This window comes from Tauraco erythrolophus, chromosome 12, assembly GCF_009769465.1.
Source record: "Tauraco erythrolophus isolate bTauEry1 chromosome 12, bTauEry1.pri, whole genome shotgun sequence".
Classification (NCBI taxonomy): domain Eukaryota; kingdom Metazoa; phylum Chordata; class Aves; order Musophagiformes; family Musophagidae; genus Tauraco; species Tauraco erythrolophus.
Window position 1 is genome coordinate 10,301,387 of NC_141476.1, and position 20,179 is coordinate 10,321,565.

The following is a 20,179-nucleotide window of genomic DNA, read 5'->3' on the forward strand; positions in this document are numbered from 1 at the left end:
TAAATCATGATCGGTGACTCACCTGAACTGACAAAAACTAAGCTAGCACCAGCAATGACTGTACTCCGCCAAACTGTAGCGTGAGACAATAGTCTGCAAAGCAAATCCATGAGGATCCAGCACCGTGCTACCCTAACCAAGGGAGCAAGGAAGAGGCAAGCTCTTACAGCAATCAGTTACCGAATCTTCTGGTAATTCAGCAGATCAGCTTCACTAAAAAAAAACATCCATCACCTTCTACACATGTCAAGTTTATAATGACTAATACAGATGATTAAAAGTTAACACAGCTCTTGCTTTTCTTTAGTTGCTTTTTACTAATACTTAGTCTTCACCTCAGGCAGGAGGACAAAATGCTCACACCAGCATCTTCACTCCTTTATGTCTAATCACTTCACTATAAATTCCAAGCTCCTGAAGTTTCCTTCCCTCCCCTAAGGACCTCTAAGACATCCTGGTTTAAGTCCAGGTTATAAACTTTTATTTTAATTGCTTCTTGTTTGAAATGTCCACATCGCAGTATCACTTCGGCCCCCCTCTCACAAGAGCCAAAAGAAGACACATGTATCTGCCCTGGTCCTGCTGAAGGAACCACAGGTACACAGGCTTTCAGCACCCATGAAAACAGTTGGGCTTCACCCAACTGTACGTTGCTTCTGTGAAACTAACTGGTAGTGTTAGTTCCACACTGTTGTCTGTGTGTGGAAATGTGTCTCCAAACAGTTTTTCAGGAAGGCAGGCGTCAGAAACACGGAGCCTCCCTGCACACACCAACAGGGCTTGGCACGTGCATGGTCCGAGGAGCAACAGCAAGACAAGGGCAGAAATCCTTCCTGCGAGCCCAGGCCAGAGAGGGGCCCAGGCCTGCAGCAGGAGCTGGGAAGTGCCAGTTTCCATCACAGAGGAGCCAGAGAGCTCATAGTGGAAGAACTCTCCCCAGGATCACAATGATTCAGCAAAGATCCTGGAAACGAACCCAGACATCTTGCTCCCCCCCCTGCAAGTGACCCAAGAGCCCAGACCCTCACTCCCACCCTAAACTAGTGTCCCAGCTCTGCCTCCTCTACAAGGTGGGGCAGGAGGACCCACTCCCTTCCCCGCATAGAGCAAGATCCACGTAACCCAGACCCTCCCTGCCAGAGATAACCGCCGGGCACCCGGCACCCACCCCGGCACCCTGCCCGCTCCTTCCCCCAGCCCAGCCGGGAACCCAGGCACCAGCTGTCCCATCCCCACCCTAACACCGGGGCCCCGGCATCCCGCCCCGCAGCCCTTCCCCAGCACCGAGAAGGCCCTGAGAGCGCAGCCCCGCGCCCTGCCCCTCAGCTCTGCCCGGGACACTGCCGTCCCGCCATAACGCGGTCCCCCACGGAGGCTGCGGGCAGCCCGCCGCACACGGGCCCCGGGCGCCCGGCCCCCCACCGCTCCCCGAGCCCGGGCAGGCCCCGGGCGCTCAGCCCCTCGCCCCAAGGCGGCGCAGCGCAGCCCAGCACTCACGGGCGCAGCTCCCAGCGCTACGGCAGAGCCCGGCGGCGGCAGCAGCAGCGGCGGGGGCGACTGAGCGCGAGCCCTGAGTTGAGCCGCCGGTGCGGCGGGAGGGGGGAAGGGAGCGAGGGTGTGTTCTCATCCAGCCACGCCCCGGCCACGCCCCTTCGGTCGGAACCGGGGAGGGGCGGGCGATGCCGGGCCGCGAAGCGCCTCAGCACCGCCCCGTTCGCCTCCGGACTGGCAGCCGGGTGGCCACGCGCGCCGCCCGCCTCGGCCTCGTGCCCGGCCGCGGCGTCACCGAGGGGGCTGCGAGGGGCGCGGCCCGGGCAGCCCCGCCGCCGACAGGCGAAGCCGTGGCCGCGTGCGGGGCGCTTGAGCCCGAGCCATGCGTGTCCCCGCCAAACCGGGCGGGCGCGCGGTTGTCCCGCTACCTCCGCGGCGGACCGGAAGTGGCGTGCGAAGACCGCGCCGCCCGCCTGCAGCCGTCGCGCGCGCGGGTTCCCGCGAGAGCGGCGCGGGGCGGAGTGAGGCCGCCGGCGGGGCGCACGGGGGCGGGGTCTCGTCGTCACCGGCAGCGCGCGGCGCCCCGCTGGCTCCGCGCTAGAGGACACGGCCAAGATGGCGGCGTGCGCCACGGTACTGCGGCACCTGGCGCCGCTGGGCGCCCGCCTCTCGACCCGGGGCCGCGCCGCCGGGCGGCTGCTCCAGCAGCGCAGGGGAATCCGCCTCTCCGCGCCTGCCGCCATACAGGTAACCGGGCCGCCGCGGGGAGCGGCGCCCCGAAAGGGAGGCTGGGGGAAAGGCGCCCGTCCTGCTCAAGGGAAGCGTTCGGCCCCGTTGGTGCGAGGCGGCCTCGGGGCGGGCGGGCGGTGCGGTGTCTCCCCGCGTCCCCGCCGTGCGGGGAGGGCGGCGGCGGGCCGTGCCCCCGCCGTGCTCGGCAGCCGGTGTCTCGCAGGTGACGGTGCGGGACGCGCTGAACCAGGCGCTGGATGAGGAGCTGGAGCGGGACGAGCGCGTCTTCCTCTTGGGCGAAGAGGTGGCCCAGTACGATGGCGCGTACAAGGTGCGTGGGTGCCCTTACTGGGCCGGGAGAGGGCATCAGGCAGGCCCTGACTCCGCTCTTCTGCCCTGCAGATCTCCAGGGGTCTCTGGAAGAAGTACGGGGACAAGAGGGTGATCGACACCCCGATATCAGAGGTACGGCTGCCCCCGTCTCTGACCCTGGCGACCCCTTCCTTAGCTGCTCCCCCAGTGCTTACCCTCGGTTTCCTTCTCTTTCAGATGGGCTTCACGGGAATTGCTGTTGGGGCTGCAATGGTTTGTAAATTTATGTTCCTTTTGAATTAAAACATTTAAACTATTCTTACGTAAAACCATACTAATACGTGTTTTAATATATTTAACAGGCAGGGTTGAGACCAGTGTGTGAATTCATGACATTCAACTTCTCCATGCAAGCGATCGATCAGGTTATAAACTCGGCTGCCAAGACCTGTTACATGTCTGCAGGATCAATTGCTGTTCCCATTGTCTTCCGGGGCCCCAACGGGGCATCAGCTGGAGTCGCTGCCCAGCACTCACAGTGCTTCGCGGCTTGGTACGGGCACTGCCCAGGGCTGAAAGTTGTTAGTCCTTGGAGCTCAGAAGATGCCAAAGGTCTGCTGAAAGCATCAATCCGGGACGATAATCCAGGTGAACACAGGCAGATCATGGCAATACCTAACACTCCATCTTGAAAACAATGTCTGTTTTCCCCTCCTGCCCCATTTAAAACAAACAAAAAAACCCTGTTAAACCCTAAAACACTTAATGTTGCTTTACTGCTGCTTTCAGATACTTACAAAGACAGAAGTATTTACTCTTTTCCTAACAGCCACTTGCCTCACTCACAGTAGACTCATTTTTGCTGTTGCCAGCTGCGTGTCTTTAGTGCTAGTTTGGGACCAAATCAGGAAACTTAGAAGCGTTTGTGAATCTATAGTAAAGGGGTTAAAAGGGATAAAGATGAGTCAGGAGGAGTTCCTGCATATACAGTGTCTGTGTAACAGATCATGAAATTCATATGGTAAATTCAGAATGTCATTAATTAAAAGCAGGGTAACCTTTGTTGTTGTTTTTTACAAACATGCATGCAAAATCTAAGACTTTCCAAAACTAGTGATTCTACCGTTGTGTACCAGAAGTTAAATATCTGATCTCAAATTTAAGACTAGTTGTAGACCATTTTAAAAATAATTCAGTATTGACTTTTATTTTTTTTAATTGCTTCTGCAAACATACTTAAGTTCTTGTTGCCTGGATGGGCTTAGTATCTTGAGCTAGTCTGCTGCAGTACCGTTAATCATCAGTACAGTGCTGTGTCTGCAGATGTACATGTTAATCTAAGTATGTTTTCTTTTAGTTGTGATGCTGGAAAATGAATTACTGTATGGTGTTCCCTTTGAAATGTCAGAACAGGCACAGTCAAAAGATTTTGTTGTTCCAATTGGAAAAGCTAAAATAGAAAGGCAAGGTAAGCTAAGAATACAGTTTGTTCCTTATTAACTGAACTGAATGTTACTTTATCCTGTAGCATACTTTATTGTTCTGTTGCCCATATAAAGAAAGTTCACTTGATTCTCTCTATCTCGTCTAAAAGACTTGTTCCTTATTATAGAGATGGAGTAGGCGATGTCTGGAAAAACTTTTTTCCTCATCCTAGTACATAATTTTTGTCAAAAATGCAAAAAGAGATCACTGTAGTATTTTGGCCCATTTGTTCATGATTTACCAGTTAATTATATGAATGTTTGAAAAGGATAATCTGAAAACAATATTAAATATCTTCTCAGTTCTCTGAATTAAAGGATGGAGTTTCTGTCTTCACATAGTCCTTCTGCTGCAACTCCTCATGCTGTGTACTGGTGTAGAATACTTAGCATTTCAAATAAATGTAAGGAACTTAAATTTACAAGAGAATCCTAACATTACCTTGAAAGGAGCCTGAGGTCTAGAGAAAAGCTTTAACTCTTAAGTTGTGTTTTTCTTTTTTAACATTGACATCCATTGTAGGAACTCATGTTACGTTAGTGTCACACTCAAGACCTGTTGGACACTGTTTGGAAGCAGCTGTTGTACTTGCCAAAGAAGGCGTGGAGTGTGAGGTGGGTGAGGTTTCTGTTGCTTTTCTCTTACCCTGAACTGGGGAAAAAACAGAGGGTCTTCTCATTCAGGCTCTGCAAAACTTCAGTGTCACAACTACTAGCTGCTTATATTTGTAAATGCCTTCAGTCGGTGAGCCAAGCACCTGCGTTTCATGTTTCTGCATTTGACCTTTTCATCACAAAATTAAGGCAGAACTGATAATGATTTTCAGATTGACCTAGCTGCCTGGGAAGCAGATTGACAGTATGTGTTAGTATGGTTGTATCTCGATACAATAAGACTCACCTATCTGGGATTTTCCAGGAGCCACCAGAAACTGTTCTGTACAGTCTCTGCCAGGATAAAAAGTTAGACATTTTACTTGTCTTGAAAGTCAGAGTAGATGGAAGTGCTAAAGGACAAAACTCAGTGTCCTTCTTGTTTTGTTTTTTTTTCAGGTTATAAATCTGCGTACCATTCGACCAATGGATATTGAAACAGTGGAAGCTAGTGTTGTGAAGACAAACCATCTTGTAACTGTAGAAGGAGGTTGGCCACAATTTGGAGTAGGAGCTGAAATCTGTGCCAGGATCATGGAAGGTACTGAGTTTTGCAATATACATGTTGATGTCATTCCCTAGTCTAAATCCTGACGACTTCTTCATAAAGCCAGATGAAGGCAAAGTTAGGGTTTTCTATCTGAGGAGCTTGAGCCTAGCTGTCTTCCTCTACTAGATTTTCACAGGGTGGATCCAACTCCTGTTCTCTTGCAACCAATTCTCACTCCAGGAACTTGACTGTGTCAGAAGCAGGATATAAACTTTTTGTCTAAGCATAGTGCATGAAGATAAACGAGCAGGAACAGCTGCTTTGGGAATATTAGAACTACAGGAAGAGAATTGTTTAAATAGATTAAGATTCAGAAAATGAAATTGAGAGAAAAACGTAGTGTGTGGCAACCTGACACCCATCTTCTGTTTCAGGATCTGCCTTTAACTACTTGGATGCTCCAGCTGTGCGTGTTACTGGTGCAGATGTTCCTATGCCTTATGCAAAAATTCTAGAAGATAACTGCATACCTCAAGTGAAGGATATAATATTTGCAGTGAAGAAAACTTTGAATATCTGAGTTGTAAATACACGTTTTAAAGTCCTGCTTTAAAAAGTATCAATGGTGTAGGGCAAGTTGTATGCATAACTTTGTTGTATAGCTTCATGAACTTTTGTACAGTGGAGAAAGTATCGCCACCTCCCAGAATATTTATATGGGGTTACCCTCTAAGCCACACTTCGTGTAAGCAACATGTTAATGTATGTTTGTTCAGCAGTACAGGTGGGCAAGTGCTATTGTATGTGGAGAAATCTGATCCTAAATTCAGAGTGAGGACAGAATCCTCCATTTCTGCTTGGCTTGTAATTACCAGACTAGTTGTGTTAAACTGGCTGCAGTGTGGTTGTGAAGAACTGCAGGAAGCAAAAGTCCAGCCCTGGAATGCTCTAGGGCTCTCTAGGAGCCCACGGTCACAAGGCTTATTAAAGGTGAATGAGCAAACTGGAGCGAGTGAAGCCCTGCTTTTCAGGTGACAAGTGAAGTGCATCTGCACAAAATGGCTTTGGAAGCCTGTGGTGTGGGCTGAGAGATGGGCCAACGTGTAGTTCAAGGAACGCTCTGCTCATGCAGGAAAGCTGCACAAGAGTTCAAATAATATGTGATGGGAAACACTACTTAGTTTTTCTTTACTAGCTGCCACAAACAGTGATAAAAAAAATACTTGCCCAGATGCTTTGCTTTATGTATTATTTTTTTTAAACTCATCACATGGGCTAACAGCAGCATGCTCAAAACTATAGTTCTTAGAGTGCAAAGTACGTTATTTTATGCAGATGTGCTGAGCCTGGGTCTGAAGCAGCAGCTGCATAGATTGCGTTTGAAGAACTGGGAAACAGTTGTAGCAGCTTTAGGCAGATCACCACATGCCAGGGGCTAGTCCTGGCGGGCTGGGAGAGCTCTGTTAGGCTTGGTTCAGCAGCTTCTGGTGCAGAGTGGAAGCTGCTCAGAGGAGTGTGAGCAGTGTGGCTTGCTCTGTACCCCAGAGTGGCTGCCTTTCCACTGAGCTGTTGGGGAGGAGATACTTCCCTCTGTAAGCAGACAGAAACGCTCGGGTCCTGTTTCAGTCAAGGGCCAGGAATACTTTTCAGGGTATTTCCGTGAGCAGAAGGGCTGTTAGGTTCTTAGGAAGTCTGGCTTGCAGGTGAGATCCTAGCTGAACATACCCACCACCACACTGCTGAAGGAATTCCATTAACATTTTAATAAAAATGACTGAATATCACAGGTTACATGAAACTTTGTACAGACATTCTCTGCATAGTAACAAACACTGATGTACTTGATTTTAAAAAATGGATTATCTATAATCCTTTAAAGTGCAATTTGTTTAAGGTTTTAAATCAAAAGGATCTTTCAATAAAGTTTAAGCTGTAGAATTAACTTGAAGTAACTTTGCATTTAACTAAATCAAGAATAATATCCCAGTGCCCTATTCACTCTTATTTCAACTGTTTCCTCATTTAAAAACGCTTTCCCTTAGAGTTACAGGTAGGATGTCCATTTAAACAAGTTTAATGAAACAGCATTTTTATTCCACCAGCAAATATGGTGGGAATAAGATTCAATTCTCCAGTTCCCTCACCTGTGCAGTATGCTTTAAGGGTTGGGGAGGCGGGGAGGGTGCTGGATTATCCAAAACAAAACTTGCTGATTCAGTGCAGCAAGAATTAAGATTTACAATGGCATGAAAAGTGTTGAAAACCTGAGCAGACTAAAACTACATTTCTGTAATTTGAAAAAAGGGGTGGAATAGAGCTAGAAAAAAAATTGCATTAATTCATGATGATCATGGTCATTCCTATTTTCAGATTTCTGTTCAGCTATATAGAAGTTGCTGTACCCCTGAAACTGTAGCTAGAGAGCAGAGTTTCTGAAACCCAGTGAAGAATGGAGTACTTAGCACAGCACGGCAACGCAATTCCAACAGCGTAGTGCTGCTACTCAAGGAAAGCTGAAATGGGGGTAAATGGAGCTACAGCGTGATTAGCTGCTATATGCTGGTGGATCAGTCGCCGGTCAGGAGGGTCTTTTTCCTAGACAGCACAGGAAAGGGAGAGGGAATTCAATCCTGGTGTGACCAGTAGCCTCAGCTGATCCTGGGAGCGCTGTAGTCGCATGTCTGTGTTTTCTTCAGAGTTCCTTTCTGAAAGTTTTGTATGGAGCTGAGTAAGGCTCCTCGGCTTGCACTGACATCAGGCTGTGGGCTTGGCTGCGTTGGCACCTCTGTACTTGGAGGAGGAGCTGCTGGTGGCAGGGGTGGCGGTGCTGGGGGTATCGACGATGCTCCTGTTGCGTTGAGGAGAGAAGATGCAGTTTGATTATGTCAAGAACGTCCTGTGGCAGAGGACGGCAGCCCTGAGCTGACTTGGTCAGTCCTGCACTAGTCACGTCATTCCTTGAATGCCAGTGGAGGGTGAAGAACAGAAAGCATGAAAAAATGCCAAAGTGATCAAATCCCTCTATCTGCAGGTGAGTTGTGTCATCTAAGACACTCTGAAAAAAAGCCTTAAGTGCCTCAGTACTTGGTGATGCAAAACATGACTCAAATGTGGTCTTGCACTGGGGGAAATAGAGATAAGAACTTAAGAGAAAGTGAAGCTAGGAAGTTCTATTGTTTGTCCCCAGTGAAGCAGTTTGCTCTTTGAGTCACGAACAGTAACAAAGACCGGAAGCAAGTCTTGCTACCTGTTCTTATTTACATGACTAAGGACATTCTTACGAAGGACCACATCGCTGTAGTATTTCTGATGACTGCTTGGTCAGATTATGTTCCATTTTTGAAATACTAACTGCAGATAGAGTTTCCTGGAAGTGTTTTATGCTTCCACAGTACTATCAGACTTTCTCCGAACATGCTGTAACAAACGCCTGTTTCACAGGGTGAATGAATCACAACCATCTGCCACTCACACCGCTTGCCTGCTTCTAGAGTTCCCACCAGTCACTCTGCACTCTGGCCCTTGCTTTCCACCCCAGTCACATCCAGCTCGTGCTTCTCATCGTGCCTCAGCCTTCACGTCCTGACTCCCTGGGAAGCCAGAGCCCACAGCAGCGCATGCAGGCAGCAAGCCCAGCAGCGAGGGCCTGCATGGAGGTGCTTCCTGGCAGCTCAGATCCAGGCGGGTGGCCTGATTTGCCCCAAGCAGCTCTCCCAAACACCCTGATCTTGCACAACTCTGCTGCTGCGCGTTGCACCATCGTTTCTACACAAGTACAATCAGATCCACACTGGAGTGAGAGCAAAGGGCTTCAGAGGTGACCGCCTGCTGTTCCGCAAGACATCCACGTGAAGGTGGTGTTTGCAGCACATGACCAGCTATATGAGGAATGATGGGCCTGTCTTGTCTCGTGTTCTGGAATGAGCAGGGGCATTATGATTAGTATCTTACAACTACTCAACAGTGAATTTTAACTTACGATCATTTAGATCATAAGTTATTCCACAGTAAGACTAGAGAGACAAATGGCACCTATAGCATAACACTTGCTTTTGGTAGCTCGAACCTACAGAGAGGAACACACTGGTAAGTGGCAAGAACTATGACACAACGCAAAACAACACGAGGCCAACCAAGAGGCTATGATTACTGACGTAGAACTGCTTGCTATGAAGCAGGCAAATACCGAGCAGTTAAGGGGCATTATGCCACAGGGGCTCACGAGGTATTCAAGGAAGGATAAAGCTCAGCTACAGAAAACAAAAAGCAGGCAAAGTTCTCTGTGCTCCACTTCTCTCTCAATTCCTCGCTACCACTTGCTCTCAGACTAACAAGTAATAGTGAAAAAGTAAGTGCTGAAATTAAAAAAAGCAGTTACACTAGATGAAAGCCATAACCCAAAGTTCCCTCGTTTTCTATTTGTGCCAGTCTTTGAAGAGACTTTTCCCATATGAGAACAAGCTCAAAATGCAGAGTATTCACACAAAGCATCCAACTTTGCCAGTGTACATTAATACATGCTGTGACTGTAGCACTTCCAGCTCTTCAGGAGAAATTCTTATTGTCATGAAAACCTTCTGTGACAACAAAACATGGAAGTACATATTGGGCTTATCTTCACTCTCCTCCCTTCCAGAAGAAATACTCAAGTCCTAGTAGAAATATCAGAGATCAACTGAAACAATGTAGCATGCCTGTTGCATGTGGATCAACTGCTCTCTTAAATAATGAAAACACTACACAATGTTAGCACAGACTGAAATAAATTGCATATTGATGCCTTGGGGCCATCTAATTTATCCAAATCTACTTTTTACACTAGCCAAAGATGAAAGCCAATTTATTATTAGACATACTGGAAAACCATCTCCTAGGTTACAGTCTTTCTGTTTCTCATGCGTGTACAGACCGCCAGCAAAGCAAATCTTGACACTTTGCCAAAGGAAGAACAAGGCCAAAAACAGTTAAAGTAACCACTTTTGCAGTTAAAGTGGTCAGAGCAGAACACCACAGGACTGCCATACCAACGCTATCACCAAACTGATCAGATGAACTGCTGTAAAAGAGCCAAGACCAGCTAATCATAAATGAAATGGCTTGAAAGAGATGCAAGAACTGCAGAGAACAAAGACAAGATTTTTGGCTGGAATTGCAAGGTGAGGTTGGAGAGGTTGTGCAAGTAGTTGTACAAGATGCAATAAGGAATAAGCATGAAAACAGTGGCCAGGACTCTCTATGGAAGAGAAATACAACAGTAACATAGGCAGTGGAAGAAGGCACACATTTGACAGAGAGAGGGGCAAAAAAGTCACAAAGTGCTTAGATCACGAAGTATTGTTAGGCCAAGATTCCATGCGTTATATTCAAATTTTGGTCTGGTTATGCTACAATGGGGGCAGAAAAGACAGGGAAGTAGGGGGAGAGGCCACTTTCCTTCCTGGAAATTATTTAAATTCCTCAGGACTAACTGTTATTGAAACTGAGCTGCCAAGAACATCATACAGTTACATTCTTGGGGGACTGATTACAGACAATGATACTCTTACACCTGAGCTCTGCCTTAAAACACAACAGTTTTTAGGATGGTATCTGACTAGCTATGAGCAAACACATATTGAATCTATTAATTAAGACCATGGTTCTGAAAATCATCAAATCAATTCACTTCAATTAGTCAATCAAAACCAAGCTGTCATTCCCTTCTTGTCACGAGTGGTGCAAAGGAAATCTGAGTTCACACTGGTGTACTCATATGCAGTTACATCTACAGACTAAATTGTTCTGTCCAACAGTGAAATATTTTCCTGTATTTACTAGAAAAGACATTTGAGACAAGTGCTCAGTTATAACTAGCCCTTTCCAGTACACATGTTTGAAGAAGATGCCTGCAAACACACATTTTACTCATTCATGCAGTTGTAAGAATAAAACACTCAAAACAGGAACTTACCAAGGGTTTTTTACAGGGACATTTTTGTTAAGAGAGTGTGTTAAAAGGAATAGGAAGTAAATCAGATGCTGTAAACTTGATGCCTGAATTGAAACAAAAACTTAATTATGAATTTAAAGTGACAGTAATTGTGCCAAAAGCATTAAAAACTTGGCTGAGAATGGGATGCAAACAAAGAAAATCATTTTAGTGATAGATTTTTTAAAGATGCTGTATTTCATTAAAATAATCCATAAGAATGTTCAAATTTTTTTTTCTATTCCCTCCCAATACTAAGCAAGTTCAAGATTTGCATTCAACTTTCCCATACAGAAACAGAGCATCTTTAAAGAGAGAAATCAGCATTAGCTTACTTTTCCGAAAATTCACGTTCAAAATGATGCATGCTCTATTGAAGACAGCAGAGAAAGAGAGAGGACACAAGTTAATCATCCAGTTCTCGTGTCAAAGTAAGAAAAACAGATACTGTTAGCTGAAAAGTTAGTACAAAAATCAATACATTCTTATTCACTGACAAACATGAGGATAGCAGATCGACTATTTCACATTACCTACACAATACTTTGATTCCGAATAACGAAACACAATTTTCCCTGCTATAAGCATTATTATACTTGAGGAATAAATACAACACATATGCTTTCAGTTGCACATGCCATACTTCAAGTTTTACAGGATTAAAGTGCATTTAGGTTTAGCAGGAATCTGCAGGAAGATTAGCCATAGAAGACGAAATCCATTCAGTTCAAGGAAGGCTTCCTGTCACGTTAGCACCTGTATTTACACTTACGCTGCATGGATCAGAGACACTCAAGAAGAGCACTTACTAAAGCATTCGAATTGCCTTACAGGCAGGTGAACAGTAGAAAAGAAGCACCATATGGGCATCTATGAAACATATGTCATACTGAAGGATTCAGAACAACAGGCACAGAAAAAGATAGCTCAAGTTAAGTACAACTCTTTCACTTTATTCCCACAGGGAAGCCCAGGGGAGCAAAAATGATGCCCTCTGAACTCTTCTCTATTGTAAGAGAGCTCGCTGGTAATTTATGGGCTTACTGGATTTAGAGAAGATGCAGTGAAGTTTCAAATAACCCATACCGCAATGTTCTGCATCCCTTCTGATCCTACCCACAGCTCACAGCCACAAAGAAAAATCACAGGTTTTCAAGAAAATAAAGAATTGTGCAAGGAGAGGGAGAAAAAAAAAAGGAAGAAAAAAAAATGAGAGTCAAACATTCAAGGGAGAATGTCGGAAACATAGGAAATTACATTAGAATCACTTGGCACTATCTAAACAACATATTTCAAAGATGTTATTTAGCCGAGTATCTGCAACGAAACCAGCCTGAAGCATTCTAGTCAATGAGAAACGCCCATGAGAGTCTACGTTTCTCATAGACACCTTTCCCCTCAAAGCAGGTGGTACATTGGATCCCACAGCTGCAGCTATCATCACAAAGACAGCTAAAGCCAGCAATCCTTTTACTTCTTAGTATGTTTTGCATTGACTATACCAAGCGCTCTGCTGCAAGCTAAGTCTCACAAGGCCTTTGTTTAGAGACAAAGCACATCGTTCAGGGGGTTTCTCACATCTTGAGAAGCTCCTTCCCCAGGGCATGTCAGCCTGGAGCCTGTTCCCCCTCTGGTCAGCATCTCTGGCTCTGCACATACGCTCACACTACATTGATTTGGTTGGTTACACGCCAGGGCAGGGGCAAGAGCTTCTGCTGGCTACACTTTTCCATGTCAACCTTCGTTTTGCCATGGCATCACAGATTCATAGAATGGTTTGGGTTAGAAGGGACCTTAAAGATCGTCTAGTTCCAAACCCCCTGCCATGGGCAGGGACACCTTCTGCTAGATCAGACTGCTCAAAGCCTCATCCAACCTGGCCTTGAACATCTCCAGGGATGGGGCATCCACAACTTCTCTGGACAACCTGTTCCAATGCCTCACCACCCTCAGAGTGAAGAAATATCATGGCACATCAAAGCATCTTGCTGATTCTAACACAACCACAACTAAACCAGAAAGACAGACTGAAAGCCTCATTCCCCTTCTGACAGTCATCTCACCACACTGATACCCACAAGTAGTTTTGATTCAGAGGTAAATATTATTAATAAGTACAAGGAAACTGGGAGATGTACAAGCTATAGATCCATCAGTTGTCACAAGGAAAGTCCTACCATGAGGCCAGTGAGTCTTTCACTGCGTCATTAACAGCATAATTGCTTAAATAGCTAGAACTACAACATTGCTGGTGAAAAAAAATCAAGCACGCTAGCTTTGTCTTAGAGCTAATATCTGAAGTTCCTTCTATGAACTCTACTCACAAAAGCATTCCTGAAATGGTGACACTTGCCTTTACACCCCACCAAATGCATCAGTGCCATCAGCACACTAAAGCACTTTCCAATTTGAATGCAGCAGGGCAAAGTGCGCTGCATCCAACGGGGCTGATCACCATGAGCACACTGGCAGCAGGATGACTGACACGCTGCGACAATGTGGTTTGAACAACAGCCAAGTTTTGAGCCCAAACTTGAGCCATTCTTTGCCATTTGAGCCACGTCTACACATAAACCTGCATCACATGCTCAAAACTTGAAAAAGCTTTCCAATACATTAAAGTTAAAACGTAAGTAAAAGGTAGCTTTATTGCAGGGAAAAAAATGTGTTCTAAACATCTGTCCACTTTGGAGGCATAACGTTTTCTTTTGCATTTTCAGCTACTTCCTTTTTAAAGCATACAGAACTTGAAATAAAACCTCCAGCTAAGAGTCAGCACATCCAGAGAACAGTGCTGTTATTGTGCAACACAATAACAGTAATTATTTTGTTTAGACTAACTGGGAGACATTAGTTCACAAAATATACACTTCAACACACCCTCAACTTGAAGAAGAAATGACCAATTTGAATTTCAGCATGAGCGATTTCAATTGCATCACACAGCCTGCAGTGTCCTTTGAAAGTCCATCCACAGCAAACATAAATTTGATTGCATCACTTCAGCTAACAAGTTGAGCTGTATGGAAAGTTCCTGAGACCAGGAATCGCATGGCATGAGTCATCATAATGCTACAGCAATGCTATGGACTGCTTCCCTTCTAGAAATGTATTCCATTGACACCTTTTGCTGTGACTGTTTGCCAGTGCTCCTCTTCCAGCCTTTCAGACTGAAGCACGTTTGCTCTTGCTCCATGTTCAGATTTGTAATCAAACTTTCATGAGCATTTCTATTGCCCACTCAAGCAGATTCTTCACCACTTCCCACCACTTGTCCTAAACATTAGCAAAACTGTTTGCACAGCTCCTAAGCAAACTGGAAGAGAGAACTGGCCAAAATAATAAAGATACTATTTTTAACCCAAATCAGTTTCTGACTAGTTCCTGTCAGTTCCACTGGTGTTATCAGCTATCTGGCTGTAGCAGAACAGGGAAGATTCAGGCAGCTTAAGCCACTAAATTTGTCACCCCTAAAATTCCTGAAACTACATCACAGCAATACAGGCACAAAGAGACAATACACAAAAACAAGGGATCAACAGACTACTTCAAAGTTAACAGACCATTAACATCAGAAGAAACGCATACTGCAACATGAGGGCCAGAAAATGTCTGGGAAGTAGCAATGTCGGTAGGACTAGAGTAATAGAGACTTTAAAGCAAGCACTTATGCTCTATGTGTAAATCATATCGTGTATATCTCAAGAAAGGTTATTAATGAAAAACAACAGTATTAAAAGGTTCTCTGTGGCCCTCCAAAGAGAGCAAAAGCCCACACTCAGGCTGACACAAGATAAACGTTATCTCTGTGTTCCATCCTTGAAAACCACTGTTCCTTAACCATCCTTGGGAAAAATACCCACAGTTGGGGGGGGAAAAGGGAATAAAAAACAAAGACAAACACTGTAATGATTCTTGAACTTACCTGCTGTAGAGGGTGGAGTGGGGGATGATGGAGATGTTAATGGGGAACTCGCCCCAGAGCCTGCTAAATAAAACAACAGTCTAGTAACTAAAGTGTGACATTAAAATTCAACACAGTCAGACAAGACAGATTGGTGGAAACAGGCCAACTTTATTGACTGAAGATCCAGTCCTGCTTCCACTGAAATCTTGGGAAAGATTCCCATTCATATGAACAGTGTCACTCAGACCAGATCTTAACAGAGACACTTAACAGTACACAGTATCAGAGGAGGTCCAAACACTTAAGAAGCACACTCAACAGTACTCCTCAATGGGAAACGCTTCTTTTCTGTTGCTTAGGGTGCTGGATTTCAGTGTCCAAATTCTGTTCTCCTTAAGAGTTGTGCCACTGCGTGGATGGCACCCCATTTCTCCTTCTAAGAGATGATTTTCAGTCAGTTGCTGTACTCCTCAAGTTACTCTGATATCTGACTATTCCACAATAGGCTGCTTTTGGACACATTTTAGCCAGGCAAGTCAACCCTAGTACCAACCATTCCTTCTAACTAAATGAAGACCTGTCAAAGGCTCTGTTGTTTTAGAATTTGGCACTGAAGTAGCAATTAAATAATTTCCTCATTCATCTTAACACGTTACTACAGAATACACACCAGCACAGAGTTTCTCCCTGAAGGATGCATTATTAAATGGCCCAAATAATAGATGTTATTATTATTGCACTCAAATGTCAAACAGAATGAAGAGACTGATTTTTTCTGGAGGAAGGGGGCACAGAAGAGATGACCCATTGCTTTATATTAGGTAGCTGAAAATCTAACACAATATTTTTCAGCCCTTGATTAAATACTATATTAAATATTTATTAAATACTCAAAACAGTGGTATCAGGCTCTGGCAGTCCAATATTAATGTGTGAACTGATGGTGACCCTGGATCTTTTAAGCCAGGAAATGAGAGCAACAACAAAAACATTGACATAGCTATGTAGAAGCAAGCTCTTCAATCTGTAGTTACCTGAGTTATTTGAGTTGCTGTATTTGGCTGAGTGTTCTTCCCCACTTTCATAGGCAGAGCGTTTTGACTTCTTTAAAAATAGAGCAGAAGAAACAGAAGACAGAAATGAATAAACGCTTTCCATGATAAGGACTGAACTGACAACACAGATCTGTAACAACCATCCACTGTATCACACAAAGTTTATCAATGCCCAACATCCCTCTTCCCACACCCAAAGTGCTGCCATGGTAAGAGCAGCACGGCTGTTCTACGCTCGAATATCTCCAGGCAGGCAAGGAGGGCAACTCCAGCGTCCTCTGACCACAAGGGCAAGGCAGAAAACTGACCCTTGAAAAGGAATAGAAACAGAGATGGTACACTGCAGGAGCAGACTGAAAAAGGCTCCAATACCCTCACAGTGCAGCAGGAAGCAGCACAGGCTCATCTGTGTATGAGGTGTTAACTAAGCCTGTTTTTATACCGCAACCTCAACCAGGTTAAATCAATATGCAAATCAGCTACCATTGTAACTTAAACTTCTTAGGAAGTGTATTGCTTAGCTACAAAAGTGAAAACAATCTGTCCAGAAAAACACAGGACAGAATAGACTTGCGTACCTGTGGTTGTGCATGCTAAAAATTAAAAAAGATACAGATCTTTTTCTGTGTGAGAAATCTTTTTAAAGATTGCTTACTTTTCGTGCTAAGATCTTCCTTTTCTTTTTTTCTTCTTCAGAGCCATGATGAGATTGAGCTCTTGTCAGCCTTCTGTGCTGGTGAATCTTCAAAATGAAGAGGGAAACAGAAAAAGACCATGTCAAGATCTTAAATGTTTTCAGACAAGGCATATGTTTGGGGTGCAAGAAAACACACTGTAGTCACTTTATATGTTTTGTTTTATTTTTTCATTTTTAGTGTTTATCTTTACTGTTCCTGGTAGAGGATGAAGCCTCATACTGCAGTTAAAATGATACTTTAACTTAGGAGCCACTGCCTGCGAATCTGCACCACTTAAAACAGTGAAATATCATACAGTCAACAACTGTTCTACAGCTCCTCACGCTGCATTTTTGGGAAAGCAAATTTGTTGATGAAAGCCCTTATTGCTCACCTTGAGTGAGTAAAAACTCACTTTCCCCATGTAAAAGTGGTAAGAGGAAACAGAACATCTGTAGGAAATACAATAAAGAAATGCCAACGTTACCAATTTCTGTTCTTCTGTTAATCGCTTTTCTATGCATTCCTTGGAGGTTTTCAATGCCTCTTTTAGCTTAGTAGGAATCTAAGGCAGAACATGGAAAAAATCATAGTGCAAAACGTGACAAAGGAAAACATAGCTTCATTGTTCAAAACTCACCATTCATCTGATGATGTTACCCACCTAAAGCCCCAAGTTCTGACACTATTCCCTCAGTGAAGGAGAAAAGGAGACTCTAGATTTATGTTTTCCACTCCAAACCCAGCTACAGATCTAACAGCAGGGACAAAGAAACACTGAATAATGGAAAGGATGCTCTAATGGCAGGGACAGCTAACTGTTTTGATACTCCGGTCACATTCCCAGAGCTCCACGAGGCGGACAACACAAGACACGTGCCCTCCAGGAGAAGGGCTCTAAGGCAGCGCCCCAAGGGGAGTAGATGCGGCTCTCCAAAAGTCTCAGCACTGCAGCGCTGGAGCTGGCAACAGAGTGCTGCTGGTGACAGCCAGCAAAATCAGTTTCCACAGGTCTTAGCAATTCGTTTCCTCTCACTGCGAGGGACCCACATTACTTCGCAGCCTCCGCTCAGCTAGAGCACCATCATCAGTCATGCAAACTAGCTCCAGCACGGGAATAACGCTCCAACACTCACGGATCACACTGTGTCCCCCTTCTAAGGGGTGATATAACGTTCTTGCGTACAAGTCACCAAAGGAACCCAAATACTGATGGCCATGGCGATACAGCCAGCTCTCCTCTACCCTATTTGTCAATTAATGCATCGCTTACCCAAAGGGTGGCACTTACACAAACAGCAACAAATTAGTGTTCAACTCTACCTTAAACTGTGGTTTCTCAGAGTTTGTTAGCAGGACGTCACTGAATAATCTGTGTGTGGATGAAAAAAGAAAAAAAAAAAAGGGATATTATTCCCAAGAGACAGGCAGAACCCCAGCGAAAATACCACTGGTCCTGTTTGCTTAACCTCTTCTTTTCCTTCTCTATCCTCATCCCTAGGCCACTGCTTGTTTTTTTTCCCCCACAGGTTTTTATGTACCGCTTTTTATTTTCCAAGCACTGTCATAAATTTAGCAGCATCTAACCCTCAGAAAGTAGCCACTACTGGTGGCAGAGCTAGCAAGACTGTGTGAAGGATTTTGAAAGCTGACAGAACAGGTACAATTACCAAAGGCAGAGAAGGGTTTCCCCAAAGCAAGAATGCCTTTTCCTTAAAAGTATATGGATTCTTTAATGACAAAAGATTACCAGGGACTTTATTTTAAATTTCACCTAAACAAAATCATTGCTCTTTTTAAGAAAATTCTCTTCACATAATTGTTGTTTTAGCATTAACAAGCACCACGTGAAAGATCATTTCAGTGAACTTAACATTAGAAAATACTTGCATTCTTGTCTGTACTCTGGCAAATGCAACTAAAGCAAATATTCTAATATTTTTGCTCTCCCATCTACGGTATCAGCAGCAACAGTATAAATGATTAATCCCTTTCCATACAAAGCAAAGACACTAGAGGGCAATGGTAGCCTGAAAATAAACTGGTTAGTCCATTTCAAGATACTTTGTTCTGGAGAACATACTAGAAAACTGTCCCAGAAAGAAATCTCAAGCTTGGGTCCAAGATGAAGATTTCAGAGATTTTTTTGTTGCTGTTGGAAAATTATCACAGGCCTATACTAGAGAAAACAAATTCAAGTCTAGAATCAAACTTATAAGAACTGTATTCCATGAAAATTTCAGATACAAATCAAATTTTAAAGGGCTTCTAAAAAACCTACTAAACCTAAAGCCTACACTTTCGTTTACAGGGCATTTTTCTGACCCTTCCTGATTACATGTCCTTGTAAAATTAAGCAAACTCATAGTTTGTATGGTTATAATAAAAATTAAAAGTTGGTAAAGATTTAAATTACATTAATTTTGCATTGCACATCTACGTAGAACAGTAGTGAAGAGTATTAGTATGAAGGGAATGTAGCGTAATACCCTACATATCAGATAGAGCTGGGCATGGATTGTTTGTTCAACATCTTTTAACATCTACATATTCCTGTATTCAGAGCTTTCTGACAGTGTTTCTCCCCTGCTCACATTCTGCTCTCTACCTCCCACCTCCTTTAAGAGCAGAGGAGGAGAGGAGTAGAAGGAATTGAAGGCTGAGACAAGCCTGAAGTGTCTTTTCCCAACCAGGAAATACAAATCTTGGGAGCATGCTCTAAATGTACTGCAATCTGTATACAGTGATGTCAGACTCAGATTTAGGCATGGGCAATCTGTCATTTATAAGGTCGTGGCTCTGGCACTTCGTATTAAGAAAAAAATAAAGGAAGGCCCCAACCAGGAACTGTGGTTCTATGCTCAGTGTGCTGGTGACATGTTGCAGCACATTGACAGCAGACAATCTCCCAGGTAATACTGTCTCCTAGTTGCACGAAAGGCAGCACTGCAGACAGGTACGATCTCCAGCTCAGTCTTGCACTGACATTGCTCCCCTTCTGCATCCTAGTCTTGCCCTATACCTGCCCTTATCACCTCACTGCATCACTGGGAGGATAGTCTGTAAGGAAATTTATTCTGTCTATGCTTCAGAGAATCCCTCAAGCCAGCCCTACAAGAAACCAGTCAGAACTTCTACACATTTCACACCCAGACCCAGTCACTGCAGAGCAAAGCAAGAGATCCATTTTGCTAGTCATACGTACACTGATAGCAAAATCTACTGAAGTAGTCTGAAGGGGACGTACAAAAGACTACTTATTCTAAGTGCTTTAAAACAACTTGTACATGATCTTAATCATGCTTGCACTACTTTAATAGCTGGATCAATTTAAACCATAGCGCCGTGCTAAATAAAATGCATCCATAACAGGTTCAACACACCAATAAACAATGAAATGTTAAATGAGCAT

General features: G+C 44.4%; 2 protein-coding genes across 6 annotated transcripts in view; one reads left to right on the forward strand and one right to left on the reverse strand.

Moving 5' to 3' along the window:
* Positions 1-2,088: 2,088 nt before the first annotated feature.
* On the forward strand, positions 2,089-6,852 carry PDHB (pyruvate dehydrogenase E1 subunit beta). The gene is made up of 9 exons (XM_086618998.1): positions 2,089-2,238; positions 2,444-2,551; positions 2,623-2,685; positions 2,770-2,805; positions 2,895-3,180; positions 3,890-4,000; positions 4,540-4,631; positions 5,070-5,211; positions 5,595-6,852. Exons 1-9 carry the CDS (start codon positions 2,107-2,109, stop codon positions 5,738-5,740), a joined length of 1,116 nt encoding a protein of 371 aa, XP_086475124.1. The 5' UTR covers positions 2,089-2,106; the 3' UTR covers positions 5,741-6,852.
* Positions 6,853-6,900: 48 nt separating this feature from the next.
* Positions 6,901-20,179, reverse strand: part of PXK (PX domain containing serine/threonine kinase like) — a 37,578-nt gene continuing 24,299 nt past the window's right edge. The window contains exons 13-18 of one of the 5 annotated variants that reach the window (XM_086618994.1): positions 18,091-18,139; positions 17,255-17,332; positions 16,746-16,832; positions 16,070-16,139; positions 15,054-15,113; positions 6,901-8,008 (exon numbers count right to left, since the gene is read on the reverse strand). In XM_086618994.1, the coding sequence (XP_086475120.1) occupies positions 7,809-8,008; positions 15,054-15,113; positions 16,070-16,139; positions 16,746-16,832; positions 17,255-17,332; positions 18,091-18,139 (544 nt within the window). In that variant the 3' untranslated portion in view covers positions 6,901-7,808. Of the gene's footprint in view, positions 8,009-10,809; positions 11,194-15,053; positions 15,117-16,069; positions 16,140-16,745; positions 16,833-17,254; positions 17,333-18,090; positions 18,140-20,179 lie in introns of those variants that run through there. The other 4 variants (XM_086618992.1, XM_086618995.1, XM_086618997.1 and 1 more) reach the window with 4 other exon arrangements.